Here is a 17,596-nt window from a genome sequence, read left to right as displayed (position 1 = left end):
CAATGCGGAGATCGATAGTCAGCATGTTGAACGTTTAAATCAAGCCCTTTATCAGAAACGCCCTTCACTCGTCAATCGGAAAGGTATTATTCTTCTCCACGACAATGCACGTCCACATGTGGCATTCGACGCAACACAAGATTATGGAGTTGGATTGGGAAGTTCTCCCCCACCCACCATATTTTTAGATATGACACCATCAGATGACCATCTTTTTCGTCTGCTGCAACACCATCTTAATGGGAAAACGTATGCAAATATGAAAGTTGTTAAAAAGGACATCGACATGTTTTTTGCTTCAAAGCCAAGTGATTTATTTAATCAGGGCATTAACAACCTGATTGTAAGATGGAAAAGCATCATCAATAAGAATGCAGACTATTTAATTTAATAAGTGTTTTGTTTTGATATATAAGTTGTTCGGGTTTTCCATCTAAAAAAACGACAATAATTTCTTGACCTAATATTTCCAGCTGTAGGTATTATATAATCAAAGGAGATGCTTTGGTCATCCTGTTCAGATCGCCAATTAGTAGTAGGCATTGGTGACAGTTACTGCAACATAATCATCATGGAAGGCCTTGGTATCAATACAGTTTTATTGAGGTGCTAAAATGTGTTTAGAGCTGGGTAACCTTCAGGGGAGCATAAGCTTTTCATTATGCAGGCATCTCTGGAAGATGACCTAGATGAGATCCAGCCACAACTCTGCTACTGTAGGCTTCTTCCTCTCCTACAGAAAAACAACAACAACAACAACGATATGTCTTTGGTACCAAGGTGATGTCTCATTGTTTTGCTTGGCTGTCCTTTCATGAATTTTTCTATGAGAACGTCCTCTTTAGCCACCACTGTGGGATATATTTACCCATATTGGCAATGCACACCATTCACATAAGTAGTAAAATTCTGTGAAGGACCTCTCTCTTTCTTGTCTTGAACTTGGCCCAACGGATAGCCCACTTCTCTAACAGATCAAAATATCAGCATCACTTAGCTATAATTGTGTTCCATCCAGGTATTGTGCTGATTGTCTCTAAGTCTAGCCATTTCAAGTAGTAACTTCCTTAACAAGCATAATGAAGCAGTCTTTATTTTCCTTAGCTGTATCCTTGAATGTCAGAAGATATATTTGTTTCAGCCCACCGACAGGGATCTATGGCTGTAAAAACAAGACATTTTTGGTGGTGTTTCAGACAATACAAGGCTGAGAGATCTACGACACCAGAATTATAGGTTGGTGGTGGTGCTCAGAAGCTTCTTCATTTGTTAAAATGCTTGCCTTCTGTTCCAAGCAACAGAACAATGATTTGCTGAAGATAATTTATTTTCCAGCTCTGTATGTTCACAGGGATTTTCATATCCCACAATAGTTCGAGCAGCTATAGAGAGAGAAAAAAACACAGTTTTACCTTGGGTTTTGGAAAACACAGCTTTACTTGATGTTTCTTATAAGCATAGTGCAGAATATATTTTAGCTTAATCAAGCTAAAATGTTAATAAGTAGGTGAAATTATCAGTAGTACACGAATTTCAGATAGTGACTTGGATATCATAACAAATATATTCATGAAGTGCACCCAGTGTTTTATTTGGTTATGATAGATATATTTTCAGTCAGACAGGTTGAAGTATTTTCAATAAGCAAACAGTTTTACTGAACATTTCCTTAACGTTTTTTCATTACTAATTACAATTTTGAAGGATGGAAATGCAGGCTGTAAATGTAGTAGAGGGGGACAGAATATACTTGCATCTCCGTTTATCTATCATCTAAATTACAACATTAAGAATATAGCTTACAACATTAGTCGTTGATAAAAGGTTTGATTTTTATCTTTCTATCTCTATATTTTTCTTAAATTTTGTATTGTGTTTTCCTGTATTTCAAACATTAAATCTTAGAGTATAATCAAAGGGTTTTATTCCTATTAGTTCATCACGGATTGTTCCTTGTTGCAATTCTAAATTGCGACTAAAGGATTTTCATTTAATTATGTTTTATATACTGTGGGCCAGGCATAACCAGGTGGTTAGGGCGATCGATTCGCAATCTGCGAGTTCGCGTCCCCGTCCCACCAAACATGCTCGCCCTTTCAGCTGTGGAGGTGTTATAATGTTACAGTCAATCGTTGGTAAAAGAGTAGCCCAAGAGTTGGCGGTGGGTGATGATGATGACTAGCTGCCTTCCTTTCACTGCTAAATTAGGGACGGCTAGGTCATATAGCCCTCGTGTAACTTTGCGCGAATTTCCAAACAAACCAAATTATATACTGGCATATTGTGTTAGACTGCTACTTTCTAAAGAGGGCAGGTTATCGTTGCTAAAATTGTATTTTTCATATATTTTTTTGTTAAAGGGTTTTACTTTATTGTGTTTGTGAGTATGTATTTCTGCATTTCCTTTTCTGTTTTAAATGGTTTGTTATATATATCCTTGTTAAAGGGTCATTTCATGAATTTACTTGTTAAAAGGTCGTTTGATGTAACTCAACGTTAAAGGGTATTCTTATTGTTACGTCTCCGTTCGTTAGTTAATTTCCCGTAAATTTCGTTCCGACGAAACTTTAGCGACGCAAGTCCTTTCTTAAATAAAACTGGTTTATTCTTTCTGAATACAACTTTGCAATACACTTAATTTCCACAGTCGCGCTATAACAAACGCTATAATTCACAACAAACGTCTCAGTGCTCAACTCAACAATATTTTATCCGCAGTTCAATTACACATTACCTCCCGTCGCTTCTTGGCCGGTCTTATATATACAAGAATACCCCATATCTAGTAGTCTCCCGATGCTTCATGAACGTTCTAGAAGCGCGTGGCGTGCTACTAGCGTCACGTGACCTCCGCTGTCGTAACATCATGTTATTCTTTGTTAAAGAATATCTTTATGCTATTCAAAGACTTTTTATACTGTTTTAATGTGTAAGTATTATAATTATACGTTATCTCTTAAACTGTAAAACGTAAAAAGTTGTTGATTTGTGATTTTGGTTTTGTTCTAATTAAGCACAAAACTACACAATAGGCTATCTGTGTGCTGCCCACCATAGGTATCGAAACCCGGTTTCCAGCTGTGCCAGTAGGGGCTAGTTTTGTTTTAGATAAAAAAATTCCAATTAAAAGATGACTTGGCTTTTAATGTATCTTGTACTATACTTAATTTTTCATTTTAAAATGTAGTTAAACGTAGCTTTTAAATTTTATTGTTGAAAGATTGTGTTTGATTTATTGCAGTTGTAATTCTTTGTTAAAAGGTCACAACGTCCCCGTGGCGTGTATATGCTCTTAGGAACAAAGCAAAGTTAAGGTGCTCCTTAGCCACGATTCGAGTTCAGAGGATATTGTTTTTAAAGTTGATTTCAGTTGTCGGCTTCAAGACAAGCGTGAAACAGGGAAGGTAGGAAAAGTGTAATAATCATGCACATCACATGTTTTCTACCTGCTTATAGTTAAATACGAATTTATAAAAAATTTCGTTTATTTAGTTTCTATGCACTTTCAGCATAAACACGTGGTTCACAAAAAATCGTTGAAGTTTATGCGTTCTAATTGCTTTGTTTCTTTGTTCTCTAAAAGTAGAATATTGTTACGACAGCGGAAGTCACGCGACGCGAGGAGCATGCGCGCTGGAGTTTCTAGAAGGATCATGACTTATCGGGGAATCTCACGAATATCTCAGTATTTGCTAGACGCCCTCTTTTTTAGTATATAAAGGCAGACAGATTGAAGATAGATATAATTGAGTCAAGCGAGAAGTAGGCACCGTAAGTAAAGTATGTGAATCGCTGTGATTTATAGCGTGTGTTATAAGGTTGTTAAGTTTAAAGTGACTGTGGAAATTCTGTGTATTACAAAGTTGTACCGAGAAAGAATAAACTAGTTTTAATTAAGGAAGGACTTGTATCGCTGAAGTTTCTCGGAAAGAATTTCTACGGGAAATTAACAAACAAGCAGATACGCAACAATATACTAATTTATCTTAAAATCTGCACATTTCAGCTTCTGTCAGTGTTACATACTGAGTTTAAAGTGTCAGTAACTGGTTTTTGCTTGAGGTATGACTTGTGTGTAATTAAGAAAAAAATATGAATGTTTTCATGCTTGTAATCTTACTTTTCTATGAGGAAATTGTTTTTTTTTAGCGTAAAGCTACGCAATGGGCTACCTTCACGGATAGTCACACCCTGGGTTTTAGTTTTGTAAGTCCGTAAGCTGACCAATGACCTACCGGGTAGACGAAGCTATAAACCATTTTTAAACAGAATTGTTTTTAGAGTGTGTCAGAGGATAACACTATACTTGTTATTTTTAATATGTATTTTATTGGTTCGAAATGGACCCCTCAATCGTTCAGCAGCAAGCTTAAGGACTTATAGCATCAAAAATTGGGGATCGATACCCGCGGTGAATACAGCACAGATAACTCTGAGACGCTGTTATTGGTTTGAAACAAGACATCTTGGGAGCGAATTGGCCCTCTGAATTTTGTAAATGATGAGAAGGACGAGAATCCGTGCGATGCCACGGATTATTCCTCTGAACTTAAGCTGTGGGTGCGTTATAAGCGTGACAGGCGATCCCTTAGCGTGGATGGTTGGCACTGCCGAGTAGCTACCATCCTTCTGGCCAGTTGTTCAAAATGAAAGACTACAGCAGATAGCCTTAGTAACTTTGCCATGAATACAAATACCAGTCAACTGAGAGCGAGTAGGATTAAATTTTTCTTTGAACAATTTTAATCATGCTTTTTGAGATGGACAACATTTTGACCTTTGGATTGGAGCCTTCGTTAAGATCTGAGTTATAATGGTTTTTTTATGTTTAAACCTCTATGTTTTCACTATCTATGAGTATTCATGATTGAAACAAGCTATTTTGGATTGTATTAATATTGACTAAATGTTTATTATATTGTTCAAGAGATGTAGATACATATCTCTACGTTTATAACACTGTCTTTGAAAGTGTACAAATCACTTATTGAGTTCATATATGCTTCGATAAACAATTTTCACGAAAACTTTTCATCTTACACCTGATGTTAGTCACGTGAAAGATAACCTTAAAATTCAGCCAATAACGAACTGCTAACACGAACTTCTTCTTTGGTGATGTATTGATAAATTTACCAAAAAAAGAAGGAACTTTTAATATCTAATTAGTACTAAAAATAATATTATATTAAATTTTAATTGAGCTACTAGTTACTCGTCACATAAATAATCCTAATAATTCAATTAAATATTGTTTATCCTGCGACACGAGTTTTAAAGAACTATTTATTGAATCGAATTGATATGTTTATTCACCACGTAAGTAGCCCTAGTAATTCAATTGCATATCAATTAACTTGCTATACGAGTGTTAAACTCTACTAGCAGAAATGCCACCATACGGGCGGTTGTTTGTCTCATGGCAGTTTTTATACTTCATTGAAAAAATTTTAGAAAAAAAAAAAGAAGGATTTTTTGTCCTGGGAAGTACTGCACGGGAAAAGTGTTCGGATTGTGCTCTTTAGTCATACGCAACTCATTGCATCAAAATGATTCAATGTACAGAGCTCAAAATTTTCTTAAATATTACTCATACACTACAGTTATTTTTCTAATTGTTTGAATCCTGAATACCCAAACTATGAAATTTTTTTGTGAATTTTTGTTTGTGGTGCCATTCAATAGATGGCGCAAGGGGTTTTGGTTACGTACATAGATACTGAAATACATGCTACCAAAATAATAATAATAAGAAGAAGAAGAAGAAAAATATTATTCTATTAAATTCGTGTACAAAACGCTGTTTACGCATTTTTCTAGTAGACAAAACATCTTGCCTTGTGGTAACTAATCAAAAAATCATTGCCTTTGGTTATTATATAAATAATAAAATGCTGGTAATTTACGAGGTTAACCAACAAACAAAGCTAGTTATCTGGCAAATTCTTAGATAAGAAAATATTGATAGAAACTAATTCATGATATGAATGGAACATTATGTTTAAGAAAATGGTCGAACATCTATTTCACTGAATGTTAGCCATGTTATTAGGCTTCTATAACCTTAAACAAGTTTATTACCATTAGGGTAACTTGGGCGAGATCTGTCCAGTCACGTTATAACTATTGATTTTAGAGCATTCAGTTCCTATCATTACAGCATTTAAACATTAGAGTAACCTTAGGTCATCTGATAACACATTACACTATTTAAACATTAGAGTAACTCTAATGTTTAAACGCTGTAATGTGTTATCAGATGACCTAAGTAACCTTAGGTCATCTGATAACACATTACAACATTTAAACATTAGAGTAACCTAAGGTCATCTGATAACACATTACAGCATTTAAACATTAGAGTAACCTTAGGTCATCTGATAACACATTACAGCATTTAAACATTAGAGTAACCTTAGGTCGTCCGATAACGCATTACAGCGTTTAAACATTAGAGTAACCTTAGGTCATCTGATAACACATTACAGCGTTTAAACATTAGAGTAACCTTAGGTCATCTGATAACACATTACACATTTAAACATTAGAGTGACCTTAGGTCACCTGATAACACGATAGAGCGTTTAAACATTAACGACGAATCTCAGCAACGGTCCTGGTAAATATATCCCTGAAACAACAGGAAACAACTTGAATACGTTATAACTGTTTGAGTGCGAGCTATCATTCATGTACCACATCTGTCGTTATCTTTACTTCATATCGCTTATTCAGCTTAGTCACGTTAAAATGTTTCTGGGGCACTAAGTAGCTTCAACGATGTTAAAGCCGTAGAAAGCAGATAAAGGTACAGAATGAGCAGTGCGTTTCCTGCTACCAACATTTTAAACAAGCAGCAACACTACTCATCTGAACTAAAGTTGTTCCCGCTCATATTCTAAGTAAAAAAACAGTTAAATACCTCGTGAACTGTGTTGATGTTGACCTTTGTTTTTACAGGAGAAAGAGGAGCATTCCAAAAATTATAGTACTGTTGAGGATCGGAGTACAATACAAAGTAATAATGATTTTATATATACACAAATCAGAGAATTCTCTTGTATCTACTATAACGTTTTAGTTATTTCTTAAGCATAATCAATGCATTCTGAAACATTAAAAATTTCACTTGTTTGCTTGATTGACCACGAAGGTCACATTATTGTCAATATTAAAATTTTTCTGACCCAGTCTGAAACTTTCAATTTCTCATTCATCAAGAAAATCCATGAGTCCAGATCCTCACTTTTCTGTTCCATTATGGCAATATTTTGTCCAGAAGTTCCTTTCTATATTTCCAAAGATTCTGGTGGGATTTGAATGAAATCAGCAACTTGATTCCTTATCGTCGATTTTCGCTCTTCTACCTTTTTTCTCTACTTGTTTTAGTTTTCGCTTCCTGTATGAGATTTTTTAATGAGATGTCACTGAGTGAAGCTTAACGGGACTAATATCCATCTCAAGTAATGATGAATCCAAACTTTCCCTGTTAGAATCAAAAGAATAGTCACATTAAAAATCAGGTTGTGTAGTATCATCTTTCTCTTCCGAGGAAAAATATTCTTTTTTTTTTCTTGAGACAATCGTTGATGCTAACACAACACAACGGGCATAACATTTGCTCAGGTACAATGTGTTTGTTAGCAGCTCTACCGTTTGCCAGTTCCAGACTTTTGTCCCTCAAAGAAGACTTCACAGCTTTCTTGTGCTTCTTAAATGGATCGCAGCACTTCCTTTGAAGTTGAACATACATCAATAATAGTTTTTGATCATGATGTAAACATATTGTTTAATCATCATTAAACGTAATGCCTGTTCTTCACGTTAATACCTCAATTTGCTCAGCATCATAACTATGAACAGATTTCGATCCAGTAGCTCTTGTATTGTCCAGCAAATGGCAATTTTCTGAAAGAATCCTGGCAATTGTACAGTCCTCATAAGAGCACATTTTCAAATTTAGAATAAGAAGTTAAGCTACGAAGAAAAGATATGAATATAATGAATGAACAGTTGACCCTATTTATGTTAAAGAGGAAGACAAGCATTGGTTGGTCTTGTGAAATATTTAATTAGATGAGAAAACTGATGAAATGAGTGACTAAATGCATTCATAAATAAGTTGTATGTAAATGTGTCAATGACAACTGTTATTTCAATAGAAAGAAATATGAGTAAATGTTGTATCCTGATTCATTCATTAGCTCAATGCTTCAGGAAGTGTTATTACAAGTCCCTTTCAATGGATTATGCAAACATTCAACACCTTTAACAAAGAAATTACTCATTACATAGTTGAATACTGACTGTACAATAATTTGGTGAATAGAAATTAGCCTTTTTCCTATAAAAGTGATAACAGAGAACAATTAATACTATTAAAACTGACTTTAGAATTGCATCAATCTTCTGTAACTTCTGTAGATAATATTCAGTTTTATTATAGAATTAACCTCAATATAGTTTTAAGCACTCTTTGAAATAAAACAGCAATTATCAATATATCATGTGAAATAGAATTTAGGCATATCTGCTTTATAATTTAGTCAATTTTCAGAGGACTATTACTTTGGAACAAAAAAAACCAGCTAAGGTCTTTAATATAGTAAACTACATGGTTTGAAGAATATTTGCTACAAATTTGGTGTTGAAAAGTTTGTCAAACATTGGATTCCAATAATTTCAAAAACATGGCATGAACCCTTTCGTAATTCTTAAAATTTTATAGTAGGGGAGGTTTAAAGGGTAACTGGGGGTATTGTTTTAGGATATAAGTAAAAGCTGTTTTCATATTTGGATTCCTTATACACAAATTAGGGGGAGGGATAATCTTGATCCAATTTCAATAAAAATCTGGGTAACATTATGAAAATAATTACAACGGCATAGGGTATTTGTGAAAATCCAAAATGGCCACCACGAGCAATTTTTTAAACACATTTGAGTTAAAATTCTAATATTTCTATTTCCGGAAGGAGAAAGAATTGTACAAAAAAATTTGCAGGTGTACTTAGCCAATAGCTAGGTACCATCAGTTAAAAAATTGTCCAATTCTGAGATGTTGGGTGACAAAATGGTTTTTTTTGCTTAGTGATTTGACATGGAATGACCCTGAAAAAAAAAAAAGATGATAAACTTGTGACTTCATACAATTTAAAAATTTTATTATGTGCAAGGACTGTATCAGACATATATAAAATCTTAATACACTCATAATTACTTCTTCATCAGAGATGGGTTTGTTTGTTTGTTTTGAATTTCTCACAAAACTACACAAGGGCTATCTGCACTAGCCATCCATAATTTAGCAGTGTAAGACAAGAGGAAAGGCAGCTAGTTATAACCACCCATCACCAACTCTTGGGCTACTCTTTAACCAATGAATAGTGGGAATGACTATCACATTATAACACCCCAAAGCTGAAAGGGTGAGCATGTTTGGTGGGATGGGATTCGAACCTGCAACCCACAGATTGCGAATCAAGTGCCCTAACCACCTGGCCATGCCAGACCCATCAGAGATGGCCAAGTTACAATCTACAAGATATTTCTCACAAATAAATGATACACTCAATTTCATAAATGGTCTTCAATTCCATTAAAATGAAACATGTTGGCAGCTACTCAACATAACCTGATGTCATATAATATGGTACAAGGGATAAAAAAGAACTAAAAATGTATAATTCTAAATAATTTTTTAATAAACTCTGACCTTTACATCATTTTCTGATTCCTGAGACTCCTCACCTCCTTTATCATCTTCCTGTTGCAGTTCCTGGTCTGAACAACCCTGTTGCTGGCCTTTCTCCTTAAAAAGAAAACAAAAACTCATTTAAAGCCATCATTATTGTTGACCCAGTATCACATACAAACTATATGAACTAAGAAACATAATGAGTTTTGTTATTGACATAACAAAACTACTATCACAGGATATAATTTTTTTTAAAATTTAGATGCTTGTACTGTTTTTGGCTAGAGGATGTCAGGGTTTTAAGTATATGTGGACTTGAATTCTTTATAGTAGGTGTCTGTGACTTGTTAGCGATAAAATTTGAACATTAAACTGACAGCAACAATCCCCTTGTTTTAAAATAATATATTTAAAACAAGTCAAACATACGTACAAAATTTCTTTATACTACAGTATATCACAGTTGTATCTAAAACTCTAAATAATTCTCTTCTCTAATTAAAAGTTCATACATGCTGATTCAATTACTTTATAATCCAACTGACAAGAGGAATTATTTTTCTCTACTCTTATCACAATAGTATCAGGGAACAATTCACTTACATTACCTTGTGGATTACCACAGTTGTATCCTGAATCTTATATAACTGTCTCCTTTTAATCAAAGTCCACACATGAAGGTTCAGTTACTTTAGAACACCCTCTGACAAGACAAATTATTCTCCTTGTCTCTGTTAAACTGTGAAACTCTCTTTAAAATATCGGCCATTATGGCTAAACTAACAATCATGCAGTCTAACTTCACTTTCACTATCTTAACTTTTACTTAACCTCACTAAACTTGTTGGTTACCAAAGTTGTATCCAGAGTTTTAAATAATTGTCTCTTTTCTTTTTTTCATTAAAAGTCCACACAGTCTCGAACTTTCTATATACTACACGACACTATAATGGAACAATACTCACTTAGGGTAATGAGAAAAATACTGAAGATTCATGATGTCAACAAAATTGCTAAAGCCTAGTAAAACAATCACACAAGTTGTGTAACAATTCTTGTCATAACTATCACTTTTAAAATAATTATTTTTAACACTCTTGTTGTGAAAACTAAATAATCAATAAACATTAATCACTAAATAAACTAAAAAATAACTATTAAGCTAAACAGTCTTGTATATCCAACAGAGGGATATTTTATCTTGATAAGTATGTGTCAAAAAATGATCAAACTTTGTTGAAAGTTAACGTTTTCTTCTCCTAAAAAGGAAATTCTGATAGATAATCTTCTAAGCACATCTGCCAAATATATTTGTATGCCACTAGCCTTGAGGCAACTCCTACCTAATTTCCCATGAACTGTGTCACTGCATGATGATGTCATAAAGTGACAAAAGTCCTCCACGAATAGGAGGGCAACACACCTCCATGTGCACTAACTCCCCTATGCATTTGCACTTGTGAATCTTCATTCTTTGACATGGCAAGTAAGAAAATGTATGCTGGAAGTAGGGATGATGGGAGGGAATGTGTGCGGAGGGAAGTATCTATCAGAAATACATTTTCAGATAATGTTAACTTCTGAGATAATAACTACCCTCCACACACATATTATCTAAAATCCCATGTTATATGGTGGAGGGACCAGTGCAAAATTTACCTAGATGATCGCCCTTTAGAAAGCATCTGAATGATGCCCATTTGGTGTCACACCCAATTGTAGAGGTTTCATAGGGGCACACTTATAGGAGACCACATCACTTCTCATCCAGAGTATACTTTTTGCTCGTATAAGAAAAGGGAAGAGGCATAGAAGCCAAATTTGTGTCATATGAAGGAGCAGAATCGGTACATAGCTGTCTGAGTACTTTCACACAAGTCAGACAGCCAATATGTGTAATGTGGTTAGGGCTTGTTTAGACCATACCTTGCGTGTTCACCTAAACTCTATTATCCAACTTGACAGGTCAGAACCAGCTGTGCAGAGGAAGGCACTTGTGATAAGTATTTATGCTCACCTCAACTCTACAATTCGACTCTACAGGACTTACTCCAGCTGCAGGAGGAGGGCGTGTTATTGTATATAGTATAGATACTAATATACCTTAACTCAACCATTAGTCTCTACGGGTTCAATGCCATAGAGATACATCATGGATGTGTATGGGGTGCTCACTTTAACTTTACTGTCAGACTCTATGGGATTTACACCAGTTGCAGGAGTAGGACACATTTGTAATAAGATCCAGTGCATAGTGTGGTCATTTTGACTCTACTGAACAGCCAGTGGCTTCAGGAGGTGAACAAGTGAGATATGTATATTTATTGGTTTTGTATAGTGACTGCTCACCTCTACTCAATGACAATGTATTATGCAGGATTGGCCCATGTGTAGTGTGTGTGTGTGTACACATCAACTTTACTAAACAGGCTTAGGCTACAGAAGTAGGGCATGTGTGGCATGAGTGCTTTATCTGAGTTATATGTGGGGTGACCAACACAACACACCCACTGCCCCATTTCTCGATGTACTTTTGCCTATTGTTCTAGCCTCAGCAGTTAGGTCCCAATTGGTGAGGATTCTCCATGGTCTACCACCCCAGTGACTAGAAACTGGTAAGTGGCAAGGGTCTTCAATAATCCATTCAAAGAAAGGGGAAGAATCACATTGGTGTAGACCTGGAAAATGTGCCCAGATCCCTGTCTGTCCTTCAGTCTGGAAAGATATTTTGCTGAATACAATTCATTGGATGACCATATAACCCTATAGTTAAAATCAGCAAGCAAAAGACAGAGAAGTGGGCAGAAACACCTCTCTGGTGCTTGCTTTTTCCATGATAGTCCATGGAATATATAAAATCTGGATCAAACAATAAGTTGAATATATATATATATATATATATTCTCACAGTGGGTACATGTAGAGCTAGGGTGAATGGTATGAGTGTTTTCTGTTATCCTGGCTCAGATTTTAGATATGTATACCCTGGAAGGCAACACTAGCCACCTAGTAGTTTCCTATGTAAAGAAAGAGAAGCTCTGAAAGATAAATGGTAGGTATTCTTCTCAAAGATGGTGGGGTAATTGAAAAATAGCAACGTATGAAAGCTGAAATCCTCTGAAGATAAAATAGACAGTAGGTGTAGAGAAGGAGATGAATGTGTAGAGAGAGTCCACACACCAAGGGTCTTTAGAGAAGAGATGTAAGTTAATATAAACGGTGATGAATTGAATGTGAAAAAAAGGGAACTAGTCTGTGAGAATCCACATCCTGAAATTATCATGTCAGTGGATGAATCGAAGGACCCATTCTATAAGGGAGAAGGAAAGATGTCCATAGGAAAAAAAGTTACTATGTTACTTTGACCAACAAAAGGTCAAAGTCATAATCTATCAAATTACATATTATATTATGTTGCTTTCTGTACAGAGAATTGTCTTCTTCCTTAGTTCAGGTTCAAATTTGTTCACACATGAATCACATTGTCCAGCTAAGTTGAATTTTTAAAGGCTCTTAATGCATAGTTAGAAAGCCAAAAAAATTATGATAGGTATAGAATATTGTTTGCTTTTTGTGTGTTATTATTCTGTGTCTATGTTGTTCTTAAGTGCATTATTTAAAAACAGGAGCACTCAGAAGAGCACATACCTCCACCACACAGTGTTGATCATATTCAGCTCTGAAAAATATATCAGAATGTATCCATATGTCCGTTATTATCAATAGATACAAACCATCTTTGGCAGGTACAATGAGGAATAATATTCCACATATGCCCACCAAGTTTCATCAAAATCTGACTAAATTAGAAAGCAAAAATAGTGTGAATAATTGGTCTCCATTTTAACACATAGGGATATTTTTTTACTTTTGTGACTTTGCTGTGACATTGTCTTTTGACCCTCCCGAACTAAGCACTTCTAAGTTGGGTCACAGTCCAAATGTATACCAACTTTCGTCTAAATCCATTCAGCCTTTTTTGATAAATCTTGCTGACAAACACACACACACAGGGGTGAAAACATAACCTCCATCCATTTTTGGTGGTGGATGTAATTAAATAAAAATTGTTTAGTGTAGTAATATCATTACTATAAAATTAGGCTTAAGTGTGATCAACAGTTGACAGAAAAAAAAAGGAGCGAGGTAAGTACTACATTTCCTTTTCATTTGTATTCTTTATTTGTAATTATAAAAGTAATTAATATATTAAAATTAGAAACTTATGAGGTGAGATAAGGTTAGATTAGGTAAGATATAGAAAAAAATAATAAAAAAGCTTGTGAATTACATAATTAGATATAGTAATGTAAGCTACATGTTTGCTGAGTAATGTACAACTTGTGTGGTGGGATTATTAATTAGATGTGGTTCAAAGGGCAATAAAAGAATAATATTTAAGTAGAAACAGATGTAAGCTGTTATGAGCTTTAAGCAATTTAGGATACACAACTGTAGTTTCCTGTTACAATTTGTAGTCATTCTAGAAAGTAAAAAAGGATAATTTCAATATATTTTGTTTTGTTTTTTTATGGTGTTTATGAGGTCAGTCAAATTGACTGAATGCATATAGAGTTAGGGTAGAGGAAATAACAAATAAAATAGTCTTACTGAAGAAAAACGTTTGATATTTATTTAGGAGATTTTAGAAGTTACGCAAACGAAATTTGACAATTTTCAGATGAAGAAAAGAATTCTAAATGTTAACATGAAAATCACTTTGCACTCAAGAGCAGTCAACACTTTGACTCCAGATATTCATGGAGAAAGTTTTAGTAAAAATGCTTAATTAAAGAATATGATATTTTGTAATGTTTACTGAAAGTTTGCCAAATTTTGTGAAAATACAAAAAATCATATTCAAAGTTATAGTACAGAAACTCTGGTGGCCATGAACTCAGTTGAACTGACTGAGCCAGTAGCAAAAGTTAATTAAGTTTTGGTGCCAAGTTTATTTGTATACATTTAGAATAAAGTAGTTTAACTAAAGTTTTAATGTAACTCTGTAAAAGGTCATGTCATACACACTTTAGCCTATCTGTAATGAGAGGGTTGAAAAGCCTGTCTAGATCCAACCCAGTATAAAATTTCTACCTGACAACATGAGTATACTAAAATAGGCTACATTACTTTTACCCCTGTTCAAATAGACTACTGACCCCAAACTATTTATAAACTTTTAACTTACTTCAGCATCCCAATAAACAACTCCTGTTGACCTTCTTTTTGGTCTTCTCTTTCTCTGTATTGCTGCCTGAGTACCTTGGGCATTTTTATTTTCATGATCTTTATCTGGATCTAATAAAAAACACGTTTAAGAAACTTGTTCAGACTACAATAATAAAAATGTTGTTATATAAAACATTTTACTTCTAATTGTCTATTTCTGTTAGCTGTAACTGAAGGGTTTTCATTACACAAAATAAAATAACAAGAATAAATTATTTTATGGAATAAAAAAAAACAAAGTTCAAAAACTTCATATTTTGAAAAGATTACACAGAAGAAATATTGTTCTTACCTTCATTATGGACAGGTCGTGAGCGAAGCGGAAAGGTAACAGAATGAGTAACTTCAGGACTATCAGGTCCAATACAGATTTGTGGTTCTTGGCTTGTACAAATTGTAGTTGTTTCACTACCTGTCGTTAAAACAGGACTGCTTGTGGTAGAAGGTATGTCTTGGGGCTTTACGTCTGGTGTCTGTTCAACAAACACTAGGTAAGTTTAACTTACAGCATTAATTATAGAAGTAAACCATGTTTTATAATGTGTCATTCATAATTTGAAAAGCTGCAGAATAACAAAAAATGTATCAAAGAAAACTTATTGAAAGATGTTTATATTGATAACTAATCAAATTAAAACTAACCACTAATAGTATTAAATTAACCTACTAATAACAGCAATGATTTATGTATATGCAAGTATGTATATGCACAATGTGAAATACTAAAGTATTTTACTGTAAACTGTATATCAGAGTTCATAAGCTTATTTTATCAACCCAAAAATTATCAAATAGTGGTCCATTTGGATATAATCAGCTTTTCAAATTCACGATGTCAGAAAAATATATAGGCTCAAGAAGTCTTGAGAAGAGATGATAAAAAACCCTATAACCAAGTGCTTTCGAAAGGGTGGACCTTTCTTCTTCAGAGACAAACTGGGAATGCTGGTAACCAAATGAGTGATATTTTAAGGTAGTTCAGTGATGTCATAAAGTTTTCCAGGAAATGTTTTGTATATTTTTCCATGTACTGTTGTATCTTATTTCTGAGTTGACAACAAGAGGGTTATGTGAAAAGGTATAAGGGATATTTTACTTTACAAATGGTTAAATATATATATATATATATATATATATATAAAAAGTTAGGGTTCACACTAAATGAAAGAAATAAGCAAAGAATAAAAATTATTTTTCTGACAGAGATGAAACCAATGGTCAGAGATCACTGATTCCAAGATCTAGATTAATTCCAAACAGTTGAACAATGTTTAGATTAGCGATCCAATAAGCTTTTATTTCTCGATCAGCTTTAGTTTTGAATCCTGTTTCAATACCAATGAGAGTAACAGTATTAATGAAATGACCGGGTTGTTTAAAGTGTTGAGCAGCATAGAGATCATTTTTAGTGTTAATAGAAGATTTATGGTTGTTCTTTAAGAATTGTTTGTGTATGTCCTACATATTGGTGATTGCAGTTTTTACATTGTATAAAGTAAATGGTGTTTTGTGCTCCACAAGTGATTTCTTTGCAGTTTGGTTCTGGACCTACATTCGATATTCTACAGAGTAAGCAAAACATTTAAAACAAAAACACATTATTATATTTTCAAATCATATATGTATGCTGTGATGTTAAACTAGCATTTGAAATTGTTTCACAATCTACTGTCAGAAATAAAAAAAAGATTACTTCAGTAAAATGCTTAGATAGATGTTTACATAAAGATAAATAGAAGAAGAAAGAGAACTTCAATCTCAAAGAAAATGACAGACTGTTTTCTAAAGAACGAAATCAAACCTATCAACTTTCAATACTTCAAACACAGCAGTGAAAACATCTCAGAAATTTCAAACTCAAAGAAAATGACAGACTGTTTTCTAAAGAACAAAATCAAACCTATCAACTTTCAATACTTCAAACACAGCAGTGAAAACATCTCAGAAATTCCTTTCTGAACGAAGCATAAGTGGAAACAAATAAAATAAAAAAAAAGCTATTATTCACAAATAAATATTCAACACAGCTAATCAAATAATTATACAACGTAGATTATTTTTAATATACTTCTTGGTTCAATAGAGAGATTGCTCAAGTTACCATTTCTAATTATTATAAATGTACAAGATTATGATAACTCATATTTAACATATTCTTGAACCAATCAATTTTAAATTTAAATGATATTTGTTGTTTTACCTTTTACTCATTTTCTGTCAGTATGAAGATCTCTTTAGCTTTTTTTTAACCTTTTTATGTATAACAATTCAAACAGTCCTTAAATGATAAACCATCTGTGAGAATTCATGGGACACAACAAATACTACATCAAAATTTTGCACAGCTTGTTTTGAATGACCACCTACATGTTTTGTTTATTTTCAATTATCCCAATCCTGTGAACACTAAAAAACCTTTCATTATCTGTTAGTGACCCACTAGTGAAATTTTGAAAATGTACATGTGGATATTTGTTTTGAATAGTCCCTTAAGTGTTCATGTCAATTTTCATGTGAACCCCTATATCCAGTCCTGATTTAGATTATGGTTTTGAATTAATTACATATTAATATAAATTTTCAGTAAACCCATTCTGTCAATTCTAAGGGCCTCATAAGCTTTTAAACTCCACAATTCTTAGGCCTACTCATGACTTTTTCCTTTGTGGG

General features: G+C 33.8%; 1 protein-coding gene across 1 annotated transcript in view; it reads right to left on the bottom strand.

Annotated features, from left to right (window-relative positions):
* Nucleotides 1–17,596, bottom strand: part of LOC106470416 (protein phosphatase 1 regulatory subunit 12C-like) — a 116,779-nt gene that overhangs the window by 35,510 nt on the left and 63,673 nt on the right. The window contains exons 15-17 of the mRNA XM_022399954.1: nt 15,219–15,399; nt 14,886–14,995; nt 9,716–9,811 (exon numbers count right to left, since the gene is read on the bottom strand). Coding sequence (XP_022255662.1) covers nt 9,716–9,811; nt 14,886–14,995; nt 15,219–15,399 — 387 coding nt within the window. The remainder of the gene's footprint in view (nt 1–9,715; nt 9,812–14,885; nt 14,996–15,218; nt 15,400–17,596) is intronic.

The sequence above is a fragment of the Limulus polyphemus genome, unplaced genomic scaffold (assembly GCF_000517525.1).
Source record: "Limulus polyphemus unplaced genomic scaffold, Limulus_polyphemus-2.1.2 Scaffold105, whole genome shotgun sequence".
NCBI lineage: Eukaryota > Metazoa > Arthropoda > Merostomata > Xiphosura > Limulidae > Limulus > Limulus polyphemus.
The sequence above is the reverse complement of the archived record's forward strand: the minus strand, read 5'-3'. Positions and strand labels throughout refer to the sequence as shown.